At 41.6% G+C, this 20965-nt stretch overlaps 1 protein-coding gene across 1 annotated transcript in view; it reads left to right on the forward strand.

Moving 5' to 3' along the window:
* The window catches only part of CUNH9orf64 (chromosome unknown C9orf64 homolog), a 13976-nt gene extending 8290 nt beyond the window's left edge, over window positions 1-5686 (forward strand). The window contains exons 3-4 of the mRNA XM_008842617.3: window positions 1027-1222; window positions 5252-5686. Coding sequence (XP_008840839.1) covers window positions 1027-1222; window positions 5252-5484 — 429 coding nt within the window. The 3' untranslated portion in view covers window positions 5485-5686. The remainder of the gene's footprint in view (window positions 1-1026; window positions 1223-5251) is intronic.
* Window positions 5687-20965: the final 15279 nt, after the last annotated feature.

Below are 20965 nucleotides of genomic sequence, written 5' to 3' on the forward strand. Positions count from 1 at the left end.
TAAAAAAATCAGTGTTTTGATTTTCTTCAGACAGAAATTCAAGGATGATTATTTTCTTCATACTCTTCATTATTTTATACAGTCATATGAATTATGTTCCAATCAAATAAGCATTCTCTTTTTTTTCAGTGCTCAGAATCGAACTCAGGGCCTTGTGCATGAAGCAAGTACTTTGCCGCTGTGCTATGTCCTCAACCTCAGAAAAGCATATTTTCAATTAAGTAAATTTTCAAAAACAATACTGTCTAGATATGAAAAATAATAACAGGATTTTAGTGTCATTGTGTGTGTGTGTGTGTGTGTGTGTGTGTTTGTGTGTTTGTGTGTGTGTAGTAATAACATTGAAAATAAATACTAAGAACTGGGGTTGTCACTCAGTTGGTAGAGTGTGTACCTTGTATGCATGAGGCCCAGTATTTGATCCTTAGAACTTCAAGAAAAAAAAAAAAGGAAAGAAAGAAAAGAAAAAAATAAATACTGAATGGTACCAGAATTATATAATTTATATTCTGTGCATCTTTTGAAAAATAGGAAATGAATTTGGAGTGATGGAGATAATATTAATTGGGTCTTTTTTTAAAGAATTGGGTTTGTTGTTGTTGTTGTTTTAGACTAGTTCTCGTGCCGTGGTCCCTGTAATATATATGTGGACCAGGCTGGCCTCCAATTCTTCAGATCTGCCTACCTCTGCCTTCAGAGTGCTGAGATCAAAGGTGTGTGACCATAGCATATACTGTGCTCATAGAGGTCAAAGGACAACATATGGGAGTCATTTTCCTTTTACCATGTGGGTTCTAGGGATGGCACTCCAGTCATCAGGTTTAGCAGGAGATGCCTTAACCCACTGGGCCATCTGGCTGGTCTGATCCTTTTATTTTCTGTAAAAAGTTTATAAATTCTTACCACCAGAATAAGATTTATTGTATTCTAGGAAAAACAATGTTTTCCACAACAGCCTTTTTAAAATAGTGCTTATGAACATTTTGGATACCATGATAATATATACATATATATTCTGTTCATTAGGGCAAAAACATTTCTTTCTACAAACGAGCTCAAATCCTTGTGGCAGACACATGGAGTGTGTTAGAAGGAAAAGGAGATGGCTGCTTTGAGGATATCTCCAGCATCACTATGTTTGCTGATTATAGAGTGCCTCAAATTCTTGTTTACCTTGGAGCCCTGAAATATTCTGATGAATTACTGAAGAAGCTTCTCAAAGGTTTGCAACTTTAAGTCATTGTTTGCTCTTCTATGATTTGTTGTTGAGTCTCTGTTTAGTTTCTTTCACAAACTCTGCTTTAAAAATACAAACACGCACACACACACATACACACACACACACACTCAGATAAGTGATGGGTACGTGCACTTAGAAAATAGAGGCAGAAGGGTTTTAAGTTCAAGAGCAGCTTGGGCTACATAGCAAGATCCTATCTGTTTTTTGTTTTTTTTTTCAAGTGTATGTATAATAAGAATAAAGAAAAATGCAAGGGGGCTGGAGTGATGGTTCAGTGGTTGAGAGAACTTGTTGCTCTTGCAAAGGACCTGGGTTCAGTTCCCAGCAGCCACATGGCAGCTAACAACCATCTATAACTCCATTTCCAGGGGGTCCAACTCTTTCCCTCTGGTCTCCATGGACATTGCATGCACATGTTGGCTTTAAATGCTGGCAAGGTATTCAAACATATAAAAAAAATGCAAGGGTAATTGAAATATAGAGAAAATGATGTTTCTTATGAACCCTGTGGCATATGGACTTTATTGAAAATTGTATACATTACAATTTTAGAGCTTAATAGAATGAAATCTGTGGAGATGTGTGAAACAGGTGTAGTATTTGGTGCATGCTAATTAAGCTAAGTACACTACATCGTGATATAAAGGTGGGATCAGAGAGAGGTGATGTGTACTGAATTTTGAGTCAGGAGACTCTAAGATCTGCCACTGAGTTAACTTACACAAATTGCTCTCCTCTAGGCTTACTTATTTGTCATTATTGGGTATAATTATAGACATAACTGACTGGGCATTTTATATGTAAAAACAGGTAAATTAGGTTGAGAAGTTTGTATGAGAATGACTTTTTTTCATTCATTTTCATGTTAATTTATTTCTTAGGTAGAGGAGTTTCTTCTTTTTTCTTTGTTTTTAAAACAAAATAGTTTTATGATTGAATCATTTTTTTCTCATGAAATAAATTTAAATCTTTCCAAATCAGATAACACAGAATTATTATTCCTATACTGGATTCTTCAAATTTTTGCTTTTGTTTTAATTTTCAATCACCCGGTCATTTATCTGTTTTTCACAGGACAGTTTGGTATAGGCATTGACCATGTGAACAGTTTGGCCCCTAGATTAATAAACAAATTTCATCCTATTTTTGTGACATACTATAATAAAGTGAATTTTTCTAGTAAAGGAGAATTAAAAGAAGAAATAGGAATAGAGAATTTACAAACTAAACAGATTTAAAGCTGCTCCTGGGGGTCTCCACAGATCTTTTCTCCTGTTAGTTCAACAAATGCAGGTGACTGCCCTGACAAACCAGAGGACACTCCATACATTTAGCCTGAAGATGCTTAGTTAATGAGCCAGACGCTACCACAGTGGTGAACCCAAGTCACCAGGTTTTTACGTTGCTTTGGGCAGTCCTTTCTGATGTCTCTTTCTTCTTTTGAAAAATGATATACTGTGCTCACATCCAAGATGACTGTTGGACACCTTTAATTTTTTTTTTAAATATATATTTATTTTATGTGCATGTCTGTGCATGCATGTATGTATGTGTGTGAACATACATGCCATGGTGTGTATGTGGAGATCAAAGGATAACTTATGGGAGTTGGTTTTCTCCTTCTACCATGTGGGCTCTGAAGATTGAAATCAGTTCTTTAGGTATGGTGGCAGGCTCCTTTACCCCTTGAACTACAGGAACCCTTGGATACCTTTAAAAGGCACATTTAGCAATCAGGATTTTGATTTTTTTTTCTTTCCAAATAGCTGTATTCAGCTGATCTTTTTTGAGGCAAGGTCTCATTATGTAGCCCAGGTGGCTTCAAATTTAAGAGCCTCTGCCTCAGCCTTCCAAGTAGCTAGGACTACAGGCATGCCCCCACCCCCACGCTTAACCCCCCCCATTTTCAAATGATGTCATTCACATGTAAGTTTAAGACTTCAGTGCTCTCTTTTCTGAGAACATATTTTGACCCACCATTGTAACATATTACTGTGTAACACATTATGTTAGCATTTAGTGGTTAAAATAAGAAACATCCACTGTCTTCCAGTTTGTATGGGTCAGGAGCCTAGGTACTTTAGCTGGGTTCCCCTGGTCAAGGTTGCAGTCATGCTGTCACCTGGGGCAGCAGTCTTGTGTAATGGCTTCGGGTGATAGCTTCTGCCTCCGGGGTTACTCTCTAGGTTGACTTGGAAGTTTTAGCAAATGACAGTCAAGTTTGAAGGAACTGATAAACAGGACAGTAGAAGAGGAAAGCTTGGGTTTCTGTGTGTGCTAGCACTCTGACAATGAAAGTTGAAGAAAAGCCCCATGAGCCTCTCTTCTCCCCTGGCCAGTGCCTGAGCTCATAGGGAAGTTGGAGAGAAAGGGTAAGCAGCAGTACTTGAGATCACAGGTTGGGTGCAGTGTGCCAGGCCTCCCACCCCTCCGCTGGCTTCCAGGTGCCCTGCCTGGTCCTGCCCAGAACCAAGAGCCATTTTTGAGACTGTAGCCTCTCCTACAGGGGCCAGAGTATCTTTTAGTGGAGTCCTAGTGGTACATTGGAGCAGCCTGCCTCCATTTCCTGCTTAGTTCAGGCTTGTGAAATGATTCTGAGCTTTTCAGGGACATAATGCACAGCAGCTAAAGTTGGCCATAATGAATAAACTAGAATCAAAGGAAGACAAATGCTAGAGATTCAGTCTGAGGAAGTTGGTGATCTTATCGTATTCTTGAAGAGAAGGAGCGAAGAAGGAAAGTTGTGAGCTCACTTTTTGATCATTCCCCGTAAAATAATAAGCAGGAAGTAGGAAGTGAAGGAAGGCAACCAGAAAGTTTTAAAGGAACTTTGTAGCAGTTTGGGGACTTAAGGACTCCACTGCAGATGGTCAGAATATACTTTATTCTTTTCAAGATAGAAAGCATTCTGAAAAGGTGAGACTAAATTAGTTTCAGAACTAGCAAAAATAAGAAAAAGTATTCCATTTGGTTTGAAGAATGATCCCCAAATTATGATAAGCATTCCTCAAAATAACAAGAGACATTCTGCTTCAGACAAGTTCTGCTCAAGAGCAGTGACAAATTATTTCTGTCAATTCTACCTCATAGTCTGAGAAAAAGATTAATAGAGTGTCTTAGTTCAAGGACGTTTTGAAGTTCACAGAAGATCAAAAGATTCAACCTCTGCTAGAACACAGCAGAAACAAAAAAGGACTAAACTGGATCAGCAAACTGTGTAACTTATTAAGCAAGTTTTCTCCTTTTCCTCTAGAGACGTAATCTAGACTGGATAATAAAGTTAAAGAAAATTCTTCTTTAGACTAGGCTGATTCCATATCCTAACCATTGTGAATAAAGCAGCAGTAAAAATGGGTGTGCAGGTATCTCTGTGGTTAAGAATTAGAGACTCTGGAGCTGGAGAGATGGCTCAGTGATTAAGAGCACTTCCTCCTCTTCTAGAAGACTCAGGTTTGGTTCCCAGCACCCACATGGCAGCTCACAACCATCTATAATTTCAGTTCCAGGAGATCAGACTCCCTCTTCTGGCCTCTGTGGGCACTGAATGCATGTGGTAGACTTACATACATGTATGCACACATACATTAAAAAAATAAATCTTAAAAAAAGTAGAGTCCTTAGGTTGAGAGTAGTAAACACTGTTAATCCCAGCACCCAGGAAGGTATATCTCTCTGAGTTTAAGGCCAGCCTAGTCTGCATAGTGAGTTCCAGGCCAACAAGGGCTACCTGAGACACTGCTCAAAGAAAAAAAAAAATTCCTTTGATTCTATGCCCATGAGTGCTATAGGTTAGCCTGCTGTCATATTTTTTAAATTGAGGGTTGCTATGTCTTCATTTAAAAAATATTTATTTGAGGAGCTGTTAGGTATGAGGTGCTGTATTGGGTCCTGGGAATACTGAGACTAGAAAGCCAGACATAGCTCTGTCATTGTGAACTTAATTTGTAATTTTGCCATAGAGGCTAGGTTTCAAAGTGATGTATTTCCCTCTTTGTTTTCAAATTCTTGCAGGAGAAATGCTTTCATATGGAGACACTCAAGAGGTAGAAATAAGAGGGTGCTCGATTTGGTGTGTTGAGCTGATCCGGGATTGTCTTCTGGAGCTTATTAAAGAGAAGGGTGAAAAGCCTAATGGAGAGATCAATTCCATTCTTCTGGACTATTACCTATGGGACTATGCCCGAGACCATAGGGACGACATGAAAGGAGTTCCATTTCATCGCACACGGTGCATATATTATTGATCCATTGAACAGAAATGGATCCAGTGGAAGCTCTTGCACTTTTATATCATACAGTTATTTGCACAATTTTGATATGATGTAAAGATGACAGCAATGACAAGAATGAGATCATTGATTATTGCATTACCATTTATAACTTTTTTCTTGTCGTTGTGTTTTCTCATAATCAGGCTGCACAATATTTGATGATAGCTTGTCTCAACTTGTAGTCATTCTCTTCCTTTTTTTCTAATCTTTTTTTTTCTTTGGTGTGGTGCTGGGGATCAAACCCAGAACCATGTATGTGCTAGGCAAGTTCTCCACCATTGAGCCACATTCCAGCTCAGTTACTTTTGATATGCTATAATAATTTAATATTACAGAGAGAGGATAGAGTCTGACCTATAAACTGTTGCTTTTATAAAAATCAATTTTGAGTACTAAGTGTGATGGCACATACCTGTAAGCCTAGCACTCAGATGGTAGAGGCAGGAGGGTCAGGCCATTTTGGACCACAGAGTGAAACTTTAGTCTTAAAAAAAAAAAGAACAAAAATAGGTGCTAAAGAAATACCTCATCAGTTAAGAGTGCTTGTTGCTCTTGCAAAGGACCTGAGTTTGGTTCCCAGCACCCACACAGTGGCTCATAACTGCCCGTAACTCCAGGATCCAGTGCCCTCTGATGGCCTCCATGGGTACCCACACACACATGCTCATACATAGGCATATACACATAAATAAAAATAAATCAGCCAGACATGGTGGCGCACGCCTTTAATCCCAGCCCTCGGGAGGCAGAGGCAGGCGGATCTCTGTGAGTTCAAGGCTAGCCTGGTCTACATAGTGAGTTCCAGGACAGCTGGCAGCTGGGGCTACAGGGAGACCCTGTCTCAAAAAGACCAAATACAAATAAATAAATAAATAATAAATAAATAAATAAAATAAAATAAATCTTAAAATAGGGCAGTGACTGCAGTACAATTGGTAGAGTGCTTGCCTGCTGTGTATGAGGTTCTAAGTTCGATAAAAACCAGATGTGATGTTGCACGCCTGTAATACCAGCACTTGAGATGGAGGCAGGAGAATCAGAAATTGAAGATCATCATAGCTGATGCCTATTCCCACCTACATAGTTTGAGACCAACCTAGAATACATGAGACCTTGTCTTTTAAAATATTAACTCTGAGAATTTCATACAATGTATGTTGATGATATTCACCTCCCACTCCTTTCCCTAACTCCTCCCAGACCCACCTCCCACCTTCCCCCAACTCCTTGTCTTAAGTAAATAAAGTACAGTAGATAATATTGGCATTTTATTTTAGGCATTTAAAAAATTTACTATTTTTGTTTTATTGTATGTGTGAATGTATTGCCTGCTTGTATGTAAGTGCATCCAAGTCGTACAGTGCCCACAGAGGTCTGAAGACAGCGTTGGATCCCCTGGAACTGGAGTTTCAGATAGTTGTTAGCCGCCATGTGGGTGCTGGGAACGGAGCCTGGGTCCTCTGCAAGAGTAGCCAGTGCTCTTACACTGAGCCATCTCTCCAGCCCCCTTATTTCAGGCTTTTTATTGGTAGTGAACATAAGGAATAGTTCAGGTTTGGGTATCTGAATGCCTGTTTGTTTTCAGGCTTCCTTGAAATTGAATTTGGATCTTTATTGTTGTTGTTTTGTTTTTTTGTTTGTTTAATTTTGTTTTTTGAGACAAGGTCTCCCCAACTAGCCTGGAACTCACTATGTAGACCAGGCTGGTCTCAATTTCAGAGAGATCTGCCTGCTTCTGTCTCCCAAGTGCTGGGACTAAAGGCATTTGCCATCACACAGGGCAGAATTAGATTTTTGAAAGTTTCTTTAACTTGGAATGCATTATTTTGTTAAAATAGAATTTGCCAAGTATAATTTTTAAAAGATTTATAATAAATTAGATGATTTACCCTGTTACAGAGATCCGCACTTACTAAACACTCATTTCCCACATTCACCCCAATCTTCTTTCTAACAGAATTGTGTTAGATTATCTACAGTAACTGGTTTTTCCTTGGCATCTGAAGGGGATTGGCAATGGAACAGGATCCCCATACCCAAATCCACAGATCCATGGAGTCCCTTATAGAAAAGGGCGTACTACTTGCTAATAACTTATACACACCCACACACTTTAAATCATCTCTAGAATAATTGTTTAATGCAGTATAAACGCTCTCTAATAATTGTCTTACTGTGTTGTTTAGGAGATAATGTAAAAACTGTTCCTATCAGAGCATTGTCTGTGGTTGGCCAAATCCACAGACAGGGAAGGCTGATTTGACCCTTTAAATTTAACTGAATCAGAATTTTTTTTTTTCCCCCTCCAAACACCTTACTGCCATCTGCTGGACATTTTTGAAAGTGACTGTGCACATGAAAGTGGTCTGGATTTGTGCAATGCCCAGCTTACCTAATCATAAGTAGCTGATAGCTGTACTTCCTTCTGTGATATAGGAGTGTGTGACCCCACATCCAGTTCCAGAGTTAGATCTGGAAATCCTGTCTCCTTGCCTGTGATTACTTTGGTAATGGATGGTGTCATTCTGGCAAGTAAGATGGGGAAGCATGGGTCGCTTCTGAAAAAGAATGATTTACGTCTAAGAGACATAGAAGGAAATCCCTCTTCCTCTGGGGGATGTTCTGTTGATGCATACAGCTGAGGGTATAGTAGCCTTTGTTTTTACTTTTGTTCAATGTTGAGCATGGAACCCAGGACCTCTGACATGCTAGGCAAGTGCTCTACCATGGAGTGTACGGCCCTGATGTGGTAAGAATTTCATACAATGTATTCTGATCATATTCACCTTCCATTCCTCCCCCTCACTCCTCCCAGACCCACCCCCAACCCCCATCCCCAGGACCGTGTCTTAAATACAATACAATAGATCAGTCTTGATCCAGAGCTCTGTTTTACCTGCTGTGCCTATGCCTGTCCTGTCTGTGAACTTCATACTCAAAATAATTTCTTTCCATTAGTCTTTGTTTTTAAATTTTGTTTTATTTTTATTTAGTATGTATATGTATGTGTGTGTGGACATGTGTGCATACCATAGCATACGTATGGAGGAACTGTGGGTTCTGGTGATCAAACTCAAGACTCTCAGCTTGACAGCAGCTCCCTTTACCTGCTGAGCCATCTTGCCAGCCCTCAATTAGTTTTTTATAACTCATGCCCAAAAGCATCAGAACTAAAGCTTCCAACTTACCCTCTTCTGCCGCCCTTCTGTACCTCCCCCTCCCTGTACTTCCCCCTTGCCTCCAGTTTCCTCTTCCTTCTCTCTTCCACCTACCTCTTCCTCTACCCTTCTTCCTTCAGCTCTTCACTTCCTTTGTGGCTTTCCTCCTATCCTGCTCACTGTTCTCTCTTCCGTCACTTTCCTCCTACCTGCCCTTTCCTCTTTTCTCCCCACTCCTTCCCCCTTTCCTTTTCCAGACTCAGTTTGCTTTGAGTGTCCTGATTCCACATTTACTTCTCCATTATGTCAACGAGAAAATAGCCCAGGGCTGTGGTGCTCTGTGGTATCCCAGACCTGGTCAATGTGCCTGTGTGTCATCTGGGTTCATGAACCAAGGTGCTTGTGCTGTAATACAGGCAAACAGGATTGAAGAGTACTGAGAGTACTCGAGTACTGAGAAGGGTTAACAGGGATGCTCCCTGCAGATACCACATTACTTACCTCACTGAATATAGCTAAAACTTGGTCATTTGACTACACATACCTGCCAAGGAGGCTAGGAAAGTAGTCTATGCTGGGCATTGATGACCAGCTAAACTATGTAAGGTGTATGGGTGAATATTGGAGAACAGCAAGTTTTCACAATCAGTGGATTTTGTAAATAATATAATTTGGATGCAGATGAATATAATTTAAATAACATTAAGCTAATGGCTTTAAAAATCCCCGATGATCACTTTTCAGGTCTATTACTTCATTGTAGATTGGAAAATAGTAGATCTAATTCTTGGTTTCTCTCTCTCTCTCTCTCTCTCTCTCTCTCTCTTCCTCCCTCCCCCCTTCCCTCCCTCCCTGGCTGGCCTTGAACTCACAGAGATCTTCATGACTGCATGCACCACCATGCCTGGGTTTTCTTACTTTTTAAAAGTAATATTTTAATTTTTTAATGTCATACATATATACAGTATATTTTGACCACCATGGCACATTTGCACGCTCACATGCAGGTGTATACACCATACACACACAGCCCCCCCCCACCAGAAGAGGATGATTTGTGGGAGGGTTCAAGAAAGTTGGTTCCAGGCTGGAGAGGTAACTCAGTGGTTAAGAACACAGACTGCTCTTGCAAAGGACTCCAGTTCAATTCCCAGCTCCCACATTGGGTGGCTACTCCAACTCCAGGGGGAGCCACTGCCTCTGACCACTGTGGGCACCTGTACTCGTGCACATACCTATAGACATATACATAAATTAAAAGTGAAAATAAGTTTTTTTTTTTTTTAAAAAGTTCTTCTAGACTGGATGAGGTTAGAAGCTGGGAAGATTACAGCGAGGACAAAGCTGTAATTGGCAGAGAAGCTGGCAGTCATTCATACCAGGGAGAACTGTCCTCAAAGTGCACCATTCTCCAACACAGACAAAACTCCCCACCATCTCAAAGACAACTGCAGCTGGGCATAGTGGCACAAGCATATGATCCCAGTGAAGACCTAGAAAGCAAAACAAGACCTGCAACTCTACACCTGAATTCATGTGTGAAAAGGGATAACCTGAATTTTTTTTTTTTTTTTTTTAAGATTTATTTGTCAATATGTGCGGGTGTGTGCCCATGGAGGTCAAAGGCATTAGATCTTCCTGGAGCTGGAGTTTATAGGTGGTTGTGAGCCACCTGATGTGGGTGCTGGCAGTTGAACCCAGGTGCTTTGCAAGAGCAATATGCTCTCCCCTTTTTTAAAAAATTTATTTTATGTGTATGCGTGTATTGCCTGCATGTAGGTAAGTGCACCCGTGTTGTGTGATGCCCATGGAGGACAAGAGAGGCTGTTGGATCCCTTGGGACTGGAGTTATGGATAGTTGTTAGCTGCCATGTGGGTGCTGGGATTCGAACCCGGGTCTTCTGCAAGAACAATCAGTGTTCTTAACCGCTGAGCCATCTCTCCAGCTGTCCTCTTCCCCCTCATACTGATTTTCTGTTCTGGTTCCAATTTTGGAGTTTGCTTGCTTGTTTGCTTGCTTTGTTTTTGGGGGGGTCTTTTTGAGACAGGGTCTCCCTGTAGCCCCAGCTGTCCTGGAACTCACTATGTAGACCAGGCTGGCCTTGAACTCACAGAGATCCGCTTGCCTCTGCCTCCCAAGTGCTGGGAATACAGGCATGCGCCACCGTGCCTGGCTTGTTTGCTTGTTTTTAAAGGAGCACTCTATACGAGATTAAAGACAATTTTATTAGCCCATGCCAAATTTGTTTAATGGTCCCATTTTGATTTAAAAAAATCAAGTTCGCCTATTGTCTTAATTACTTTTCCTGTTGCTGTGGTAAAAAAGTATCTTGGTAAAGCTACTTAAAGAACGTTTATTTTGGTTCACGTGGTAGAGAAGTCAAGGCAGCAGGTTCTTGAAGAAACTGGTCACATTGCATCTGCAGTCCAGAAGACGGCAAAGAAATCCTGTGCTCAGCTCACTTTTACCTTTTTATGCAGTCCAGGGTCCCAGGCCAGGGAATTGTGCAACTCACAGTGGACAGGTATTGCCACCTCAATTAACCTAAGCAAAATAATATCCCACAGACATGCCCAGAGCCTAAACAATCCCTCACAGGTGCATCTGGAGGCATGATTCTAGGCAATTTCAGATCCTGTCAAGTTGACACTAACCATTGTATCCATCCAAGCATCTAAAGTTAGACTTGACCAGAGAGTGTACCTTCAGGAAATGAGCGGCTTCTTAAACTGTGGGTCACAGTCTCATATGATGTTGCAAAAAAGTTTGCAACAGTAAAAGGTTTCTGAGTGCATAACAACCAAAAATATTTATTCAAAATAAATTCATGGTGAATCCAAGGTGTTTGTAGCAGTTCCTGTGTGGCATTGCATGATTTCACTGCATCCATGGTTCAGAACATAAAACCAGCTCATTTTTCACAATGCATGCCGTCATGCCTTAATACACCAGTAAACACTGCCTGAAACCCCTCAGCTCAGATTCAAGACTATGTATGTTATGACTTGCAGTGCTTTTATTGTACTTATATTTTCTGCTCTTTCAAAAACAATGATTTAGCTGGAAGGCAAAGATTCAGATTTTTCCAACCCCTCAGCATGTATCAAATTAGAAAATATTTGCATTTTTGTGTTAGAATATTTGATTTAAAAAATTGCCTTTTGAGGCTGGATGTGACGGTACATGCCTTTAGTCCCAGCACTTGAGAGGCAGAAGCAGGTAGGTGGGTGTCTGTGAGATAAAGGCCAGTCTGGTCTACATAGTGAATTCCAGTCCAGCTGGGGCTACATGGATACCTTGCCTAAAGAAAATTGTTTGAGCTGCTGATTTGAGTTCATTTTTTAAAAATACAGTGAGGGCTGGAGAGATGGCTCAGTGGTTAAGAACACTGTTTCTTGCAGAAGACTCAGGTTCAAATCTCAGCACCCACATGGTAGCTAACAACTGTCTGTAACTCCAGTTCCAGGGGATCTAACAGCCTCTTTGGTCCTCCGTGGGCATTACACGACATGGGTGCACTTACCTACATGCAGGCAATACACACACATAAAATTAAAATAATAAAATATCTTTTAAAAATACAATGCATTTTGTTTGGGATTGGAATAGAATTTCCAAATTTTTCTGGATAGCCCAAAACATGCTTCTGACATTTTTGTACTGCATATGTATGTGATGGAGTATCCTCAGCATTGATAATTATAAAATCAAAGTATCAGTCAACTCTGAAAAATGTTTAAGATGCTCTTAGTCTTGCAGCGACAGATACTCAGCCAAGATTTAAGTCTTTATGCAAAAAAACTGCACTCATTATTAGTATGCAAATTTATATACCAAAAAGTTGTTTTAATGATTTCTTTTTATTTTCTTGGTATGAGTTTTGCCTGCATGTGTATTTAGTGCACCATGTGCATGCAGTGCTCATGGAGGCCAGAAGAGGATGCTGAATCCCCTACACCCGGAGTTACAGATGGTTTTGAGCTGCCATGTGAACTGAATCCAAGTGCTCTTAACCACTGACCCATCTCTCCAACCCCTGCCCCCCAAATAAATTTTATGATTTATTATCAGTAAATATTTGATTCACATGCGTTTTTATATACCTGGAGTTGCATAAAAATTTCCTTTTCTTGACTTCCCTCTGCTTCACTGGGCCTGCATAACAGGCCAGCCTCTCTCCAGGTAAGTCGATCACTCCCTCCATGCCTTGACTCCCCCCAGCCTCATTCACCCTCCCATCTCCCTCACCCATTTCTCCTCCTAGCCTGGGTCCTGTCCCATTCCTTGTCTTGGCACCCCAGGCACTGGGAGAACCACCACTGTTTCCTGTTCCTTCTCAAGGTCCCCAGGAGCCCACTGGGCCTGGTCCCACCCTCAACTCCCTCTGCTTCCCTGGGCTGCAGGGCCCACCAGCCTCTTACCTGGACCTGGGGGCCAACCTCTCACCTGGGGCCACCACTCCTTCCTGATTCCTTCCATCCAGACGGACCCAGTTCCTTCTCAAGGTCCCCAGGAGCCCTCTGGTCCTGGTACCACCCTCACCTCCCTCTGCTTCCCTGGGCTGCACAACCCAGGGAACTCAAAAAACAGAGAATCAAGACAAGAAGTAATCCAATTAAAAGATGGGTTAAGGAGCTGAACAGAGAGTTCTCAAAAGAAGAAGTAAAGAGGGCTGTGAAGCATCTTAAAAGATGTTCAACATCACTAATAATTAGGGCAATGCAAATTAAAATCTCTTTAAGATTTCATCTTACCCCAGTCAGACTGGCTAAGATCAATAAAACAAATGATACCAAATGTTGGAGAGGATGTGGGGAAAGGGGAACACTCATCCACTGCTGGTGGGCTACAAACGTGTTCAACCCCTGTGGAAAGCAGTGCAGAGAACTCTTAAAACACTACAAATGAACCTACTATTTGAACCAGTTATACCACTCCTTGGCATATACACAAAGAACTCATCCTATTGCAGACACTTGTACATCCATGTTTGTTGCTGCTCTTTTCACAATAGCTAAGAGATGGAAGCAACCTAAGTGTGCCTCAGTTGATGTGTGGATAATGAAAATGTGGTTCATTTATATGATGGAGTTTTACTCAGCAGTAAAGAAAGATGAAATCATGAAATTTTCAGGTAAATGGATGGAACTAGAAACTGTTATACTAAGTGAAGTAACAGAGACTCAGAAAAAAAAATCGATGTATATTCTCCCTCATGTGTGGATCCTAGAACCAAATCCTGATAAGTGAGTATGTTTCCAGACATAACTACAGGAATGAGGATAATGGAAAGGAGCCTGGGAGGTAAAGGAAAAGAAAGAACCTTAAAGAGAAGATCAATAGGAAGCAGGCATTAATAAGAGAGATATGGATAGAAATTGGATTAGTTTAAGGGAGGGAGGAGGGAAGGGTATACAAGGAACCTAGGGGATAAAGGGAAAGAAGGAGCTCGAGAGAGGTGGGACCATAGTAGAAGGGTATTATTAAGGGAGAAAAGGGGGAAAATGGGGACACCTTTATTGGGGAAACCATGATGGAGGGGTTAGACAATGCGAGAGATAAATAATGCCTAGCTAGTTTTAAAAACCAGAGGCAACCATATTAGTCCAACAACCGACTGACAAATTATACATAGCAGATCAAGAAATATATGTCTAGGTAAGGCTTATCTTATCTGAGAACAATTGGTCTTTGCCCAAGATTTATCTGCATGGCACACAGTAATTAAAAGTACCAGACTGGTGGAACTAACCTTGGATGTTTGACAGACATACTTTGAGACCCATACTAATTTGGTTAGAGGGACATAAAGGACAGTTTTTGCTCCTTGCCCTCCTAGGTTGACTAGTTCCAGGGGACTATGAGCATCTCCCAAAATGTCCTGTAATTGTGGTGGGTCACCTGTCCTCTTGATCAAGGAAGCCAAGGAGACCCCACGAGATGGATATGAACCATTGTCCAATCTACAGAGAGGAGGATCAACACAGAGGATACATTTCCTCCATACTTCCAAGCAAAACCAGCCATGCTCGAGTAGGACCTTTGGCTTATCTTCACATAGAATTGGTAAAATAAAGGAGCTATGGCTTCCTCCCAAGCCCATGTGACCCCTGAGGAACAGATCCTCAAATGATCTTAAGAGTAAAAATAAGTTGGTTTATCTGGGCCAACTGTATTGCCTTACCCACAAGGAATGTATAACCAAAGATTAAAGGTGCCAGTATAATTTTTTAAGAGTCCATTTGTATACCTAAAGGCTGTGTAACAAACAACAATGCCAGATAGGAGATACCCTCTTTTGAGTTGATGGCCAGGGTGGCCCAAGAGACTCCCAGATAGTAATCCAGCATAGAACTGGGAAAATAAACAGCAGACCCCAATCTTATCTAAATGAATATTGACAACTGATTGCTGCTAGATGAGGAACAGCTGACCTTCCTAAAACAAAGACTTCTAGATAGGCTTACTAGATTCACCAGTTGGACAAGTAGTGGGGAACAGCTGGGGGTTGCCAACAACACAGTGGACAGTAGCAGAGATAACAGAGTATAAGGGCTCTAGTGGGGGGAGGGAGGCTATGGGACGGTGCCATCTGGGAAGTGGGCATATAGTTGAATAAGATGGTTTGGGATGTTCTGTGTGATATACACACACAGAAAAAAAAAACAAATTTAAAAGTGTATTTGAGGAGGAAGCATAAAAGTTTACTTCATGTTAATTAGTAGAGGGGATGAACATTACATTTGAAATCTACCCGATGACTTTATAGACATACACAGTTGCCAAGGATTCGAGTGCAAATGATTATGACTAGTAATAATCAGAATACATACAGATTAGAGACACATGTGCCAACATCTGTGTTAGTAGCAAAAACAATGAGTCTGTAAGAAACATATTTTAGAATGAAATGGAGATCTTTTTTGAGAGTTAAAAACTCATTCAATTTTATGTCTTACAGGGCTTATACTGAGTTCAATATTGTACAACTGTATTGATTCAACAGTGAACCTAGAAATTTTATAGCCACTTTTGAAGGAACTGTGTCTTTTCTCTGGAAACTGTTATTGGGCATGTTAAAGCTGTAATGATATGCTTCTAAAAATTTTTTAAAATATTTCAAAAAATTTAGGAAACAACTTCCTTTTCTCATTTCAGTGAGATTGCTCAGTGGGTAAAGGTGCTTGCTACACAAGCCTGGCAACATAAGCTCAATTACCAGAGACCAAGTATAAGAGGAAGACCAGAACCAACTGCACAATATTGTTTCCTGACCTCCACATTCCTGCCTATACATGTAGGCATCACATGGTGGCTAACAACTGTCTGTAACTCCAGTTCCAAGGGATCCAGCACACTGTTCTGGCCTCTGAGGGCATTACCGTACACATGTGGTACACTCACATACATCCAGGCAAAACACTCATAAACATAAAATGCAAATAAATAAGTAATAAAAATTTTAAGGCGGGAAAGAATCCCATAAAATTAAAGCCACCTTAAAAAAAATAAGGGACTAGAGAGATGGCTCAGTGGATAAAAAGTACTTGCTGCAAAGCTTGACCACCTGAATTTAAGCCACATAACCCACACAAAGGTGGAAAGAGAGAAATAATTTCACAAACTTGTCCTCTGACTTCCACTTGCACACCATGGCATGTACATGCCTGAACACATATCATGCACACACACACACACACACAATAATATTTAAAAATAAAATCAAGGCACACAACTGGAGCCACTTGATATTTTTACAAAGATGCCAAAAATATGCACTGGAGAGAAGACAGCAGCTTCAGAAAATGATCAGGGACTTCAAACTAAGACCTGAAACTAAAACTGCTAGAGGAAAAAGTAGGGTGTATACTTCAGGACATAACCATAGGTAAGAATTTTCTGACTAGGATGCCAGTTACTCAAGAAGAGTTGGTAAATGGCACTTCATGAAATTAAAAAGTTTTTTAACAGTGCTGGGTGTGATTGTGCATGCCTTTTGTCCCACCATTCAGGAAGCAGAGGCAGGGGGATCTCTGTGAGATGGAGACCAACATGGTCTACATGACAAGTTCCAGGCCAGCTGGGGCTACAGGGAGACAGACCATGTCTCAAAAAAAAATTTTTTTAAGTAAATGAAGAAGTAAGCCTACAAAATGGGGGAAAGTCTTTGAGCTATACATCTGACAGAGGATTAGTATTAGTATCTAGAATATACAAAGAACTCAAGAAAATAAACATCAAGAAAACAATGAAATAATGGGCTGTGGAACTGAGAGACTAGAAGTTAGCCAGAGAAAGGAGAGGGCTACTGATAAGCAGTGAAAATGGAAAATTTCTGGCTTCTTCCTCCTTTGTGACAAAGATCTGGCAGGTTTTTTCTCCTGCTGACAAGGCACCCCTCCTGCTGACCAGTCCAGACCAGTCTAGATAAATCCAAGACTGGTCCTGGACATACTCAGCTTGAAGCTGTGGACCTGTCATCCCTCTCTTCTTATAGAAGTTGACCAATACAAAATTAGGGGAGAGGAATCTGCAGTATACCATCAAGAACATTTAAAAAATCCAGGCCCTCCAAGGAGCATTAGGCTTGTCTTTCTGAATCCCCTCTCTACTTTTGGAGAGTCTTTCTCTCTGTGTGAGTATGTTTATTTTAAATAAAGTCTATTGCCTGTTATGTCTAGGATCCTTCCTGTCTTTTAATTCTTTAATTGGTGGAGAAAATAAATCCAATCAAGACCCCTAGATGGTTACAGAACTGAACAGAGAGTTCTCAAGAAAAGAAATACAAACATTTTTTTTAAAAAGTGTTCAACATCATTAGCCATCATGGAAATGCAAATTAAAAATAAAACTACTTTGAGATTCCATCTCACCCAACCAGGATGGCTATCATTGTCAGCATTCAAGCATGGATAGGAGAGGGGTTCATGAGTGTCTACTCCTAGCTGAGGAGCTATTGCCAATTGATGCTGGGGGCTGTAAGTTTCTTATACTCTAGTGATGGCCCCACACTCATGAATGTACAGGTAGCACTAATTGAACTTGGTGGGTTATAAGAGGGCTGGACGGTGGCAGGTGAGGTGACACATGCCTTTAATGGGTCTCTGAATTCAAGGCCAGCCTGGTTTACATAGTGAGTTCCCAGGACTACATATAAGACCCTGGCTCAAATAAATAATAAATAAATATAAATAAAGGACACGAGTCATGAAAGAGAGTATAAAGCTAATTGTCTGCCTGTTTTAACTCTCATTTTTTGTGTGACAAGTGCTGAAGAAGAGACCATGAGGGAACACTGCTTAGTGGCTTGCTTGCCCCGGCTTGCTCACTACCTTTTTTTTATTTTTATAGAAGGAAGAGTTTATTTGAGCTTATGGTTCCAGGGGAATTACAGTCCATCATAGTGGGGACACATGGTTGCAGAGGTGGCTGGAGAAGGAGCGGAAGCTAAGCTCTCACATCTTCAAGCAGGCACAGGAAGCAAGAGAGCAACGAGATCCAGCAAGTCTTAAGAACTCTCTAAACTGCCCCCCCTGCGCGTCCCAGTGATGGGCTTCCTCTAGGATGGCCACACCTTCTAAGACCTCCCAAAACAGTGCCACCAACTGGGGACAAAGTCCAAATACTTGGAGCATATGGGGGACATTCTCATTTGAATCACCACCCCCTGGCCCCCACAGGCTCATGACCACATAAAATGCAAAATGCACTTAGTCCAATCTTAAAAGTCCCCATAGTCATTACCAGTCTCAATACTATTCAAAAGTTCACAGTCTAAAAGTTCTTCTGAGACTCAAGGCAATCTCTTTACTGTAAGGCTCTGTGAAATCAAAAAACAAATTACATACTCCCAACATACAATGGAACCAAATACACATTACCATTCCAAAAGGGAGGAATAGAGGCATAGTGAGGAAATATCGGACCAAAACAAGACCAAAAAACCAGCATGGCAAACACAAACTCCAGTAGCTTCACATTCAACTTGTGGGACTTTACTTCCAAAAGGCTTATATGGCTCAGCCTCTCCAGCTTTGTTGCATGCAACATACATCTCTCTCTTGGGCTGGTACCACTCTCTGTATGCAGCTCTTCTTGGCATATGTCTCACAGCTCTAGCATCATGAATGTCTTCTTGGGATTTCTATTGCTAACGAGGCTTTAGCTTCACAGCTTCACGAGATGGTCTATGGGGGTGCAGCACACTGCCTGGCCTTGGTGGCTCTCTGAAATTGTGGAGGAAGTACCAATGACCCCTTCACTCTTGCGTTTTTCATGTCTCTAAAGCCAGCACCTGGTGAATGACAATGCCAAGTTCAGCTGTAAGTTTGGGATGGACCCCAGCCTGCTTTATCCATTTTAGAAGCTTTTCTCTTCAGTGGCCCTTGCAGCATTTTCCTTTCACAAGTTGGAGGCTTAACTGGGTGTGGTCTTGCCCTGGAGGCACACTCTCCATTGTTTAAGTGCAAATGTCTAGGCCTCTCCTTAATCACTTTAATCTCCTTTTCAAAGGAATCCTCTCCTTTAGCACAAGCCTCAGCTCCAACATTAATCTTCCTGGTGCTCTTTTTCCATCCAAACTGTATATTCTGTATTTCTTTCTGACCCATTTTCTCTTTTTCACTGTAAATCTGTACAATATTCACCATTAATAGCCCTGCCACCATTTCTATGTTATGTTGTCTTGAAATTTCTTCTAACAGAGAAATTAGTCCATGGCTTTTCAACTAAGCCTCAGGCAAACTTTTTGGTCTAAGGAAGACTCCACCCAGACTCTTTGCCAAAATGTCCCAACTGCTGCTTAAGTTTCAACTTCCCTCTGGAATTACATTGTTCTCAGCACTACTTTCTTGCAGGTGCCTACCAGAATAGTCCATTAAGCTCTGCTTACAGTAGTCAACAGCTTTTCAAGCCGAAACTTCCAAAGTCTTCCACATTCTTCCAAAACCCCACATGGTCAGGTTCTTCACAGCCAACAGCCTACTCTCTGGTACCAAATACTGTATTAGTCACTTTTCTGTTGCTCTGATAGAAACACTGAGCAAAGCAATGTATAGAAGGAAGAGTTTATTTGAGCTTATGGTACCAGGGGCACCTCCTCCATCATGGCAGGGAGGCATGGTGGCTGGAGGTGGCTGGAGCAGGAGCAGCAGAAGATAAGCTCTCACATCTTCAAGCAGGCACAGGAAAGAAGAGATCAGCTACCTTTCTTTGACAGCCCAAACTCACCTGTCTAGGGATGGCATCACCCACAGAGGGCTTGGCCCTCCTACATCAAACAGCGATCAAGAAAATGCCCCCCGCCCCGCTTCCCTGGTCCTGCAGGACCTGCTGCAGCCACTCTCCTACCCACAGGCCTCTCTCTGAGGTGAGTCCATTGCACCCTCCACACCTTGACTCCCCCAGCCCCATTCACCCTCCCATCTCCGTGGCCATTCTCTCCTCCAAGTTTGGGCCCTGCCCCATTCCTTGCCTTGGGGCCCCAGACACCTGGGGAACCAATACTGCTCCCTGATCCTTTTCATCCAGACCTACGGAGTGCCTTCTCTGGGCCCCAGGAGCTCTGCTTCTGGGTCTGGCACTGCCCTCACCTCCCCCTGCTTCCCTGGGCCTGCAACACCCACCAGCCTCTCTCTGGGAGCCTGGGGCTGACCTTTCCTCTTCTTGATCCTTTGCACCCAGACCAACCCATATCCTCAGTGTGGTCCCCAGGAGGCCTTGGGGCCTCTTCTGGCCCGATCTGCCTTGGCATCTCTTGGTGGCATGGCCACCAGCTGCCCTAGACCAGCATCTTTCCTGGGCCAGGCTCGCAGGCCAGTCCAACCCCCAAATTGCTAAGGCCAAAATCGTTCCTGGAGAGATCCAGACCTTAGGAGAAAGCTTGAAAACATCTGATCCTCACCTGAATTGGGCCTCTGTGGGAACTCCTGAATACAAAAGCAATCTGGCCACTCCAATATAAAATCAAAAGAGAGAACCGGAGCTTAAGTGAACCAGCTTTTCGTGACCCCAAAAGTAAACCACAAAGACACATAAAGTTCACAGAAAGAAGCAGACCTAAACTTGAAGGCCTGAGTCTCACAGAAGAATCAGAAACTACAAAAGAAATTCACTTGTCAAAATCACAGAGAAAAAATAATAACATGAAAAACCAAAATAACATATCCCCACCAAATACCAATAGTCCTCTAGAGAAGTACATTGAGAACCACCTAGAGATAATGCAGGGCATGGAACTCAAAAGAACAATTATAAACATGATAAAAGAATTCAGTGAATTTAAAGAACACACAAA

The sequence above is a fragment of the Nannospalax galili genome, unplaced genomic scaffold (genome assembly GCF_000622305.1).
Source record: "Nannospalax galili isolate Female #2095 unplaced genomic scaffold, S.galili_v1.0 scaffold1640, whole genome shotgun sequence".
NCBI classification, from domain to species: domain Eukaryota; kingdom Metazoa; phylum Chordata; class Mammalia; order Rodentia; family Spalacidae; genus Nannospalax; species Nannospalax galili.